This window comes from Silene latifolia, chromosome 4, assembly GCF_048544455.1.
Source record: "Silene latifolia isolate original U9 population chromosome 4, ASM4854445v1, whole genome shotgun sequence".
NCBI lineage: Eukaryota > Viridiplantae > Streptophyta > Magnoliopsida > Caryophyllales > Caryophyllaceae > Silene > Silene latifolia.
In genome coordinates this window covers 47,885,137-47,897,624 of record NC_133529.1, presented here as the reverse complement: position 1 = coordinate 47,897,624, position 12,488 = coordinate 47,885,137, and the positions used below count along the sequence as shown (strand labels likewise).

The 12,488-nt window shown below is 39.0% G+C and overlaps 1 protein-coding gene across 1 annotated transcript; it reads left to right on the top strand.

The window, feature by feature from the left end:
• The first annotated feature begins 10,695 nt into the window (after window positions 1–10,695).
• Window positions 10,696–11,424, top strand: LOC141651484 (uncharacterized). Its single transcript, XM_074459194.1, has one exon. It carries the CDS (start codon window positions 10,696–10,698, stop codon window positions 11,422–11,424), a length of 729 nt encoding a protein of 242 aa, XP_074315295.1.
• The last annotated feature ends 1,064 nt before the right edge of the window (window positions 11,425–12,488 follow it).

Genomic DNA, 12,488 nt, shown 5'->3' with positions numbered 1-12,488 from the left:
ACGTACTCGATCGAGTGCCCCCTTACTCGATCGAGTACCGAGGATACTCGATCGAGTACCCCAATTCTCAGCACTGTCCAGATTTCGTAAAACAGTCATAACTCACTCATTTCTTGGTCGTTTTGGGCGTGTGACCTATCGTTAGAATCGTAAAAGGACAAGCTATCACCTCCAATTGGAATCACATCAAAATCATTTATGAATCTCAAGTTATAACAGTTTAAAGACAACCTCTTTATAATCGAAAAACACAACTACTTGATTTTACTTCCAAACAACTTAAACAACAACCAAACAAACAAAACCAGTCCAAAATTCATAAAACCAGTATTCATAATCATATGTTACTATTTTCAAAAGCCAAACAACAACATTCATCATGCACATAACTTATCTAACTTGCCAATTATGACTTACTCACATGTTTTTATTCTATCACTTTTCGTAAACCAAAATCACAAATACATAACATCAAGTCCCCTATTCACATGTTACTACCACGATGATTCATCTTTTCCACTAATTCATCCATCATACCACATATTTATCCACCATATTCGTTCAACATATTCACTCAAAGACATGTTCAATTCACACTCCCAACCTTCTGTACTTTTACTCAACACGACAACAACAACATGTAGACTTACACATCGCTTTATATATATATATATAGACAAAACACTTTTCCCTTACATAACTATAACATGCCAAATTACATGTATCAATCATTATACTTTCATGCTTTACAATCCACCAACATATAATTCACGTCATCATCATCAATTCATGCAACATACTATTACATAGATACACACAAAGACACAATATGCACATAACGATCCCGACACTTATCCCATGGTGACCGGTTCAAAATTGTAGGGCGAGTTCGCGACTTTAGGACGTCTCCCAAGTCTTTGCATTAGCTCCTACAACCTTTACCCCGGTTCATTTTAATTGACTCCCTATGTTCATTTAGTTCATTGGTTACGGGTTTCGGATCGTCGCTCGATACCATTTGTAACACCCCCATACTCCAAGTGCCTTACCAGGACCACTCAGGTATAAGGATGCCACCATCTCGGTTGCCCGAGGCATGATAATCATAAGACAATGAAGAAACATACTTAATTAAATAAGTTTAAGTGATTACATTACAAAACCAATCAAGCAAAATACAACTGTTCTCAAACTATAAACCAACCGAAAGGAACTGTCCTAACAAACACAAAGGAAGACTAAAGACTCCGATATGTGATGACTCCATCCCCAGCTAGATCCCACGCGTATCCAAGATATACCGCTGCAATCGCTCACCACCCCGAATGGATCACCACAGTTTTTAAAACATTTAAACGGGGTCAGTACTAATCACACAACTCAATATACATCAACAATAAGATAAACAGACAAATTTGAACTCACACACACACACACACACCACCAACCAATTCCCATCATCTCAATACCGACCGTCCACCGGACCGCCACGCCAGGGGGGACCGCAGCCGTTCCCACCTAAGCCCCGCTCATCATACGAGCGATAACCCCGTCCCATTAATGTGCACATCCCCTTTCGTGGCGGGTTCCACGAAGGGCGAAACTAGGGTGTGAGATCACTCCCGCAAGTGACCCCACTCAGCCGAGAACGCATCTCGAGATCCATAGAAACCAATCACAATCACAATCACAATCACAATCATCATATCAAGCAACTAACTACAGCACATCACCAATATCCCATTATGGGACTAATACCGAGTAGGAAATCCTACCTGAAAGCACAACACGCAGACGGTATCTACAATTTGTATCAAAACGGCTCCTCTACGAATTCTCCTCCTACCATACAACACATAGATGCTACCATTCAAATACTACTCATAAAAACCCCAATTCCTAAATTAGGGTTTCATCAATCTTATCAAAACATTATAGAAATTATATTAAAAGCTTACCCTCGACGCAAGGAATCCAACGACGCGAACTACGATACGAACTGACCGTCTGAACTCCGGGAATTGTCAAGAACGCGATTAGGAAGAAGACTAGTTGCTTTCTCTCTTAAACAGGTTTTAGGTTTTGTAAAAAGTGATTTAAAACAATTACGAATATGTTTAAATACCTTAATCGCGTAATTAACAAAACCCGAGAAAACTCCCCCGTAAAACCGGACACTCGATCGAGTACCCAAGGCACTCGATCGAGTACCCCCTTACTCGATCGAGTGCCCCACTACTCGATCGAGTACCCAACAGTCGAAACTATTTTATTCCACAACTTGCCCATACTCGACAGAGTAAGGGCTACTCGATAGAGTACCCCCAAGACATATAAATACGGAGTATTACAGGTACTACACCCGTTGTTGAAAATAATAACAACGGGTAATGTAACTATAACCGTTGTTGATAGTAATAACAACGGGTGTTGTTAATATAACCGTTGTTGAAAGTATTAACAACGGGTAATTTCAATATAACCATTGTTATTGTTGAACCCTTTTTTTAAAAAAAATTACTGTAATTCCATTACAAACAAACTGTAACAATACATACCGTAAATAAAGAGAAGCACTATATACTTCAACATTATTCAGCAATTTCAACAACAGCATCCACATCTAATAATAAGATCAAGAAAATAAGACAACACCAGCATGCATGCATACTGCATATCTATAGGATTTACCATGCCATGCAAATTTGGGAATCTTTAACAATGACCATTGCTTCTATTGGCTTTTTAAAGCTACCAAAAGCTAAAGACATACAACACATCTCAAACTTGCTATAAATTCAGAAAAGAGGCATCCCATTAGCTCCCCACAACTCACAAATAAATTAAACCATCAAATTACTGGTCTGAAAATGACTCAAAATATTGGTCGTCCATATCATCGTGTCTCCGATGAATGCCCCAGGCCACATAGATATAGACAATGGAAAATTTGTTGCCAAAAGCTTTAATCCTTTGAGGAATAAGCTTATTGAGTGGGATACTCAACAAGAAAGTTAAGCCACAATGGGGGCCATGGGGATTCAAAGGGAGTCTACTCATTCAGTTTGGAACATCACCGCACATGCATAATCGCATTTAAGCTTGACATGATGTTTCAACTCGAGGCCATGGCGAGAACGATCGGAATGCTCCGAATAGATCAACACTCGAACCATACCTCAGGGTAGCCACGGACTCGGATCTTTGAGCTTCGAAGAATGCCGTGGACTATGTCCAAGTGCCGTATGCGACCATCATTGATGGGCAGCAGTCGGCCAGGTCAGAAAGCGTCGATGCCTACAACCAGGTTGTGGCTATTTTCCAAGCAATGTACCCCTAAAACCCCTACAAAATGTGTCCGTGTCTGTGGCTGAAACTTCCAAGAAACGTCGTGTGTTATTTGTTGAGTGTCAAACTGTGTGTGTCTGTATCCGCCTATCATAAGTAGTGTCGTGGGCCTGTATGAAAAGACAACTTAAATAAAGATTATGTGTAACCCTGTGGTCTTGTAAGATTTCCAGTACGTTTGTATTAAATATGCAGTTCCTTCTACTAATCTGTTCAGTGGAGATAGTTATTTAAAAAAACAAAAACTAAAAGGAAGATATATATATTTAAAAAATAAAAATAAAAATAAAAGCTAATAACTTACATTATAGACCATCTCAGGATCGGGGACGTTTCTTGGATGTCATAGTTTCTTCGTTAACCCAAATAACTTCACCATGGTCATCACGCATATAGATGCTTTCAGTGTCCTCATGATCAATGTCAACATCGTCGAAATAAGATACAGTGGTAGAGTGATCCATTCCCTCAAAAATGACATCCTGATCATCATCACCATTATCGGATGGACTACTCCTTCTACTCCTTATAGACAGTACAACAGATCACTTCTTATCCATAGGATCGGTGACATAGAACACTTGTTTAGCTTGGGATGCCATTATGAAAGGATCATCCTTATTATTGCCAACCTTACCCAGATTGACCAACGTAAATCCCATCTTATCCTTTCGGACACAATGGATGTTGTTATCAACCCAGTTACATCGAAACAAAGGCATTAGGAAATCAATGTAATCTAGTACCAATATTTCTTGAATAACACCATAATAAAGGCATTTTCCCCAAATAAGCTTTTTATCTTTTGAAGTAGCAAAGTGCATTGCCTCAAATTCAGAACTCACACCACTATTTTGCATTGTGCTCAACTCATCTTGCTCGCGAGTGTAAAAAGTATATCCATTAGTGGCAAAACTTCTGTAAAAGGTGACCCTGGCATTTGGACCTAAACCAAGACGTGGTAACCTAGGAGAGATGTCATCACCAGTTTGATTCGTACACTCTAAGACAATATTCCTAAACTACTCTGCAAACGTCTTCGTATGCTCGTTTGCAATCCACTTCTCGGTCTTGTTTGGGTGATCGTATTTGAGCTCATGTTTGTGTTGTTGAATATAAGGTTGCACCTCATCTTCGTTGTTTAGCACATACGTATGTGCTAAATGCAACATTTCACGTGTCACAATTTTTTTCAACCCGGCCCCTAATACCTTTTCCGGTCATCCAGTCACTATGACGATTCTTAGGAACGCCAATCAACTCCTCAGGGGAGAGATGAGCGTAACAATATGAAAGAGCTTCGTCTAAAATAGCGCGTTCAGCAATACAACCTTCCGGACGATACCGATTAGATGTATAGTCCTTTTAGACTTTCATCAATCTTTCGAAAGGATACTGGTATCTCAAGTACACGGGCCCAAGGTACAAAATCTCCCTAACCAAGTGAATGGTCAGATGAATCATGATAGTGAAGAAATAGGGTGGAAAATACATTTCAAACTGACAAAGAGAGGTTACAACGAGGTCCTGCAATGAATCCGCGTCATCGGGATCGATGACTTTCTCGCATATAGACTGGAAGAAGAGACAGAATCTAGTTATAGCATATCTTACCTTTTCAGGTAAAATGGAACGAATAGCCACAGGTAGTAATTGTTGCATGAAAGTGTGACAATCATGTGACTTTAACCCGGTGAGTTTTAGGTCTTGCATCGACACTAGGCTTTTGATGTTCGACGAATAACCATGTGGCACTTTAATTCCGTTCAAGCATGCACATAACTCTTTTTTCTCATTCCGTGAAAGGGTATAAGCTGCTGGTGGTAAAAATGTACGATTACCTCTCTTCTGTGGTGCCAACTCTAGCCTAATACCCATCATTTTCATATCGTCTCTAGCTGCAGCGTTATCCTTTGTTTTACCGGGAACATTCAGAAGGGTATTGATAATATTATCACAGACATTTTTCTCAATGTGCATGAAATCGAGGCAATGCCTGACCTCCAGGTCAGGCCAATATGGAAGTTTATCAAAAAATATGGATCTTTTCTTATACTCACGAGTAGACAATTTAGAGCCGCTCTTCTTCCCATAATCTATCTCAATATGCTTTACTTTCTGATAAACTTCATGCCCACTCAAAATTCTAGGAGGTTGACGAAGTTCTTGTCTTCCCTTTAATGCTTTCTGCATCTTGCGATAACAATGGTCATGATACAAGAACCTCCTATTTCCCATATACACATACTTACGAGAAGACTTCAAGTATTCAGACTCGATATCCTCCCCACACAATGGACAAGCCTCTTTCCCATGAACTGTGTGCCCAAAAAGGTCGCCTTAAGCCGGATAGTCAGATATTATACACAATAACATCGCTCTCAAATTGAAAGTTTCGTTCTTATATGCATCAAATACTTCTATCCCACAACATTCGCAAATCATCTAGAAGAGGTTCCAAATAGACATCTATATCATTTCCAGGTTGTTTAGGGCCGTAAATTAACAACGACAACATCAAATACTTTCTTTTCATGCACACATATGGAGGTAAGTTATAAATAGCCAACACTACTGGCCAAGTACTATGTTGGCTACTCATGTTTCCGTGTGGGTTCATTCCATCAGTGGACAGTGCTAGACGTAAGTTTCTAGGTTCATTGTCGAACTCGGGATACTTAGCATCGAACGATTTCCATTGCATACCATCTGCCGGGTGTCTTAGCTTTCCATCATTTATTCTTCCTGTTTCATGCCAAGTTAACATTTTTGAATCATCGGGATTCGCATAAATCCTTATGACTCTTGGTATCAATGGAAAATACCACAACACCTTAGCCGGGATCCCTTCCTTATCCTTATAACGCCACTCCAAACATTTAGGGCAATTGGTTAAGTTTTGATATAATTTCCGATACAATATGCAATCATTTGGACATGCATGTATTTTCTCATATTTCATACCCACTCCTCTTATTAGTTTTTTTGCCTCATATCTCTTAACAGGTAGAACATTACCATCTGGAAGCAACTCCTTTATCAAAGCTAAAAAACTAGTGAAACACGTGTCACTCACCCCATTTGACCCCTTGATATTATACAACTTCACCACAGCCGACATTTTTGTGAACTTACAACCAGGATAAAGATGTGCTTCAGACTCACACAACTTCTCATACATGTTGTTAAGGTCATCCCAATTAATAATGTCAAGACCTACATCTTCAAAAGCATTCGACTCATCATCATTCTCTTCATTATCTATAGACCCAACATTCAACTTCTCTGCTTCCAACTCTTCCAACTCAAAAAACTCGGCAAACTCAGGATCATCAGTTAGCCTTTCGTGTACCTCAACATCATCTTCTTCAAAGCTATTCTCGTCCTCTAATGGTTCCCCATGAAAAATCCAACGTGTATAGGATCGACTAAATCTCCACTTTTCTAGGTGTATTTTAAGGTCCGGAAAAGCCATATACCTAATATTACCACATCTTTCACAAGGACATGCAATACTAGAAGAAACTTTCAAATTGTTAGAAACGACTTCATAAAATTCAGCTAAACCATCCTTATAGTTGTGGTCACTCATATTTGCATCAATTATCCAAGTTCGAGTCATTTTTCTACATTCGTAATATGTAGGCAACTAATTCATAAAATCCAATAATAGGCAAACAAATAAACGAAATTCAGGAAAGCAATTAAGCTAAATTATCAACAAATTAGATAATAACCCAAAAAAATTCACAAATTCAAAAATAATCGGCATTCATAGGCCAGGAAATTGAACATAAAATCCTATATCTATAAGCGTTGCTAAAAATTGCTAAAAAACATATATACCTGATTGATAAACACGATGAGGGAGAGAAGACGCTGGCAACAGTGACGGAGATGAAGACAGAGAGACGATCAGGGAGGGATGGAGGATGATATTTGTGTATAGTAGCAGTATTAGCTTGTGTTTGTGTTTTGTAGCGTATAGCAGAATAAAGCAATCTGTTGTTCTTAAGATTTGCATAACATTAATAACAACGGTTATTCAGTATACAACCGTTGTTACAACCTAATAACAACGGGTTCTAAAACAACCGTTGTAATTACTTTTCACTAATTTTGCGCCAAATTATTAACAACGGTTAAAATGTATTACAGATTCAACCGTTGTTATTAGTTTTTATATTAACAACGGTTTTGAAAGTATGACCCGTTGTTAAAACCAATAACAACGGTTAACAACACAGAACCGTTGTAATTAAGTTTGGTAAAATTCGCGCCATCCATTCTACAACGTCTTATGGTGATTTTCGTGAATAAGCGTTGTTAAAGGGCCGTTGTAGTTGCCTGTATTTGTAGTAGTGGAAGCAAAAGCAAGTAGTGAAATAAGACAACTAAAGTCTCCCTTTTGTAGTGCCAAAACCGGCTCCACCCACCCACAACGGGTATCTTTTGCTTTTTATTTTAATCTCTTATGTATATTAGGTAGAGTGTAGTGGAAAGCAATATGATTAAAGGATATAGGACATGTCATTGTCACATAGTAGAGTGTGTATATAGAGAAGAACATTCATCATTGTCCCTAGTCTGTACAAAACCGGCTACTACATGCAAAATAGGTCCGATTTGATTTTTCGTATTTGTCCCACAGATACTTTTAAATCGTATGCTTAATTATCTTGTATAATTAAGTATTAATGTGATCATACAACAATTATATGATACAAATTAATAAGCAATGTACACCTAATTATTAAGTGATATTTTACCATTATATCAACACATAATGGGTCCTACAATGCCCAATTAAATTAATTTACAATTCCTTTGTAAATATAATAACCAATTACCTCTACCTCGAAAAATACAATACTTCGACTAATTTAATAAATTAACGCTTAATTATTAAATTAAATCTTATTTAATCATATTACAATAAGATATAAAATTTCATTAGTCAATCATCGCATAATTGAATAATAAACTAGCGTTGACTCGAGTTCTAAACTCGACCTCAACAAAACTCACATAGCTATATATATATATATATATATATATATATATATATATATATATAGAGAGAGAGAGAGAGAGAGAGAGGCGGGATCTCATGAGTTTGGTTCTTATGGTGAGTTGTGAGTTTGGAAAATCTCAGCCACTAGATAAACAAAAATAAAGGGCTGAAATTTAGATATCTTAATATTTTAAAACAAAAAAAAAAACACACGCATCACACTTCAGTTTTCACTACCCTAAAAAACACAAAAATCCCTAAATCAATTTTTTTTCTCTGTTTTCAAACCTTCATCAATGGCTTCCAATCTTCTCCCACTCACCTCACTCACCACCACCTCCACCGCCGTCGACACCAAACATTCTGACATCAACCGTCGCAAATTCGCCATCAGAACCAACGTCAATGGCAAATGGTGGACTCCGCTCTTCGACAGGTCGCCTGACGTCGATTACATTGACGGCTGTGAAAATAACGGTAACAATGTTGCCGGAGTTGATGCGCCGACGAGAGTTCCAACGAAGTATAAAGAGAGTCGGTTAATGAAGATTATGGATTAATCTCAATTGTCGATCAGAATCAAATTTCGACGGATTGATCTCGTTTCCGACATTGAAGAAATCCCCGTCGAAGATCAATGACGTGGCGGTGGTTAGGACATCGGTGCCAGAGAATGTCGGTGATGCGGATGGTGAGGCGGCGAAACCTGCTGTGGCTATTAGTCTTTTTTTTTTACAACAATGGATTAATAACTCTTATTCTCTAAACCTTTTACAAAAGAAAAATAATTAGTACTTCTAAATCAGCGATTTTAGGGATTCTCCTCGTTCCTTCAGCAATGGCGAGGAACAGGCGGGTCTCGTCTCCGATTAGTACTTCTAAATCACCTAAAAATAATAATTCATCATCTATTACTAAATCTACTACAAAAATTAGTACTAGTACGGCACATATTACAAATCTAAGTGAAACAGTATCACAAGCTAATCAGGTGGGAAGTTCCTCCATGGCTGATCTTCGAGCTTTCAACCTTGATAAGGAATTAGTCTCAATCAATGAGGACAAATCAACTGATGACGAGGAGTGGACGGTGGTGAGCAATCGAAGGAAACAGAAATCGGCAGTGTCTGGTAAGCGTCCTTCTCTGAAAATTGAAGCCTCTGATGTCAATCCGGAGTTAGAATATTGGGCGTCTGTGATTTCTTTCTATGTCCTTGGTGTTAATCCACCGAGCCTTGTGTTAGGAGGTTTTATCAGGCGTATATGGAAGAATTTAGCGATTGCATCTATTGCTTATCAACCTAATGGTGTCTGTTTGATCAGATTTAAGACAAAGGATGATAAGCAACGTGCACTTCATTCAGGGCCTCTATTCTTTGACAATAAGCCATTCATTGTCAAGGACTGGAATCCTGGAATGAAACTTGTTAAGGAAAAACCAGTTTTAGTACCTGTGTGGATTCGCCTGTATGACCTAGAAATTAAGTATTGGGGTTTAGCCTTACCTAAGATTGTTGGCTTGGTGGGTAAACCAATATGCAGTGATCAGGCTACTAAGAACAAGGAATTCCTAGGGTTTGCTAGATACTTGGTTGAGGTTAAAGTGGGAGAGCAGCTGCCTGATTCAATTGAGTTCATTGATGAACATGATAATTGTCAGACACAACTGGTTCATTATGAATGGAAACCAGTCTCATGTAACCTGTGTCATGGAATAGGACATGAAACTGGTCTCTGTAAGAAAAAACCAGTAACTGCTAAGCCTAAAAAAGTGCAACAGGTCTGGAAACCTAAGATACCCGTCCCCTCAAAAGCATCTGAGAATGTGCCTGTACCTCAGCAGGGAAAGAGCAGTCAGTCTGATGTAGTTCTTCCGCTATTGCAGCCTCATATGGTTGTCACACCCATGCCATATCAGGGCTCAATGCTGAATTCTCTGACTCTTGCCAAATTTCTCAACAGACTAACTAAGAAAGGGGAGGGGACTTCTTCAGGGCCCACGTTTGTTGATGTTCTCAGCTATTCCATAAGGAAGAATTTGTTGAATAGCATGGGAAAGGGATTATCCTCTCATCATCTCAATGGTTAGCATAAGGTTTTGGAACGTTCGTGGTCTGAATAAAAAGAATAAGCAAGGTGATGTTAGACGTCTCTTGCACATTAATAAAGTAGGCTTGTTTGGGTTAGTAGAAACTAAAGTTAAAACTATTAATATTAGTAATGTGAAAGCTGGTTTAGGGAATAATTGAAAGTTCATCAATAACAATGACATTCATGAGAGTGGCCGGATTTGGCTCCTATGGGATCCTGGCCAGTTTTATGTGCTTTTGATTATGAAGGATGTGCAGGCTATTCATGTTTCTGTTGAGCATCTACAGACTGGTTTCTCTTGGACCTGCTCCCTTGTTTATGGATGCAATAAGGACTCAGAGAGAGCCAGCCTGTGGCACTCCATTCTTCAATGCAAATCCATTGTTCATGGTCCCTGGCTTCTTATGGGGGACTTTAATAATGTACTGCATATTGGGGAACGTATTGGTTCTGAGGTGACTTTAGCTGAAATCAGAGACTTTCAACATTGTGTGGATAATTGTGGGCTCTATGACCTTGTGACCCAAGGTGCTTATTTTACTTGGAACAACAAACAAGAAGAGAATAAGCGTGTCATTAGTAGAATTGATAGAGTGTTAGCTAATGACCAAGGGATTAACAATGGCCCTTTAGGTATTGCCTCATTCTTACCTGAGGGACTATTTGATCATAGCCCTTGCATCATTCGTCTTTGGGATGAGATTGATAGGAAACCATCTTGCTTCAAGTACTTTAACATGTGGGGCAAGGATGATATATTTCAGAGTACTGTCATGGATGTTTGGCAGCAACAGATCAGGGGTTGTAAGAGCTTTCAAGTGGTTAAGAAGCTCAAGCTCCTTAAATTCCCTCTTAGGCAGCTGAACAAAGAGGGGTTTGGGGACATAATCAACACTGCCAAGGTGGCTCAGCTTCTACTTGAGGATATTCAGAAAAAGCTTCATCAGGATCCACATAATGTCAGCTTGTAGACTGAAGAAAGAGCTGCTGCTAAGTCCTATAAGGAACTGAATGAGGCTAAGAATATGTTCCTTTACCAAAAAGCAAAAGTTCAATGGATGAAATGTGATGATGAGAACTCACACTATTTTCACAGCTCCATCAAGGCTAGGAGAGCTCTCAACAAAATTATTTCAATTAAGGATCAATTTGGGGTACTCTGTTCTGATAATAAGGCCATTGAGGATGCTTTCCTGACCGATTACAAGGATGTCCTAGGCAGCTCTAAGGATGTTGTTAGAGTGAACTTAGGAGTTGTGAGGAGAGGCAAGTGTGTCAATCATCAGCAAGCTACTGGCATGATACAAAGGGTCTCTGATGCTGAAATCAAGGAAGCACTTTTTTCTATCCCCATTGATAAGGCACCTGGCCCTGATGGTTACAGATCCTGCTTCTTCAGAGACTCTTTTGATAACACTGGAAGTGATGTTATTCAAGCTGTGCATGAATTCTTTGAGAATGGCAAGCTGCTGCAACAACTAAATGCCACTATGGTGACTCTGATTCCTAAAAAAGACTCTCCTGAGACTGTCATGAACTTTAGACCCATTGCCTGTTGCAATGTCCTCTTCAAATGTATATCAAAAATCATTTGTGCCAGATTGTCCAAGGTTTTACCTGACATAGTCAGTCCTAATCAGAGTGCATTCATACATGGGAGAGAGATTGTGGATAATATTCTCATATGTCAAGACCTGATGAGGCTTTATAACAGGAAACAATGCTCTCCTAGAGTTCTGATGAAACTTGACCTCAGGAAGACCTACGACTCTATTGAGTGGAATTTTGTTGAAGACATGCTCATTGCTTTGAAATTTCACACTCAAATGGTTAACTGGATAATGCAGTGTGTTACAACTCCTTCTTACACTTTGTCACTGAATGGCTCTCAGTTTGGCTACTTCAAAGGGAGAAGGGGCTTAAGACAAGAGGACCCCTTATCTCCCCTTCTCTTCACTTTGTGTTTAGAGTATTTCACAAGAATCCAAGCTGTGGTGACTCTCAGACCTGAATTTAAATTTCATCCTTTGTGTAG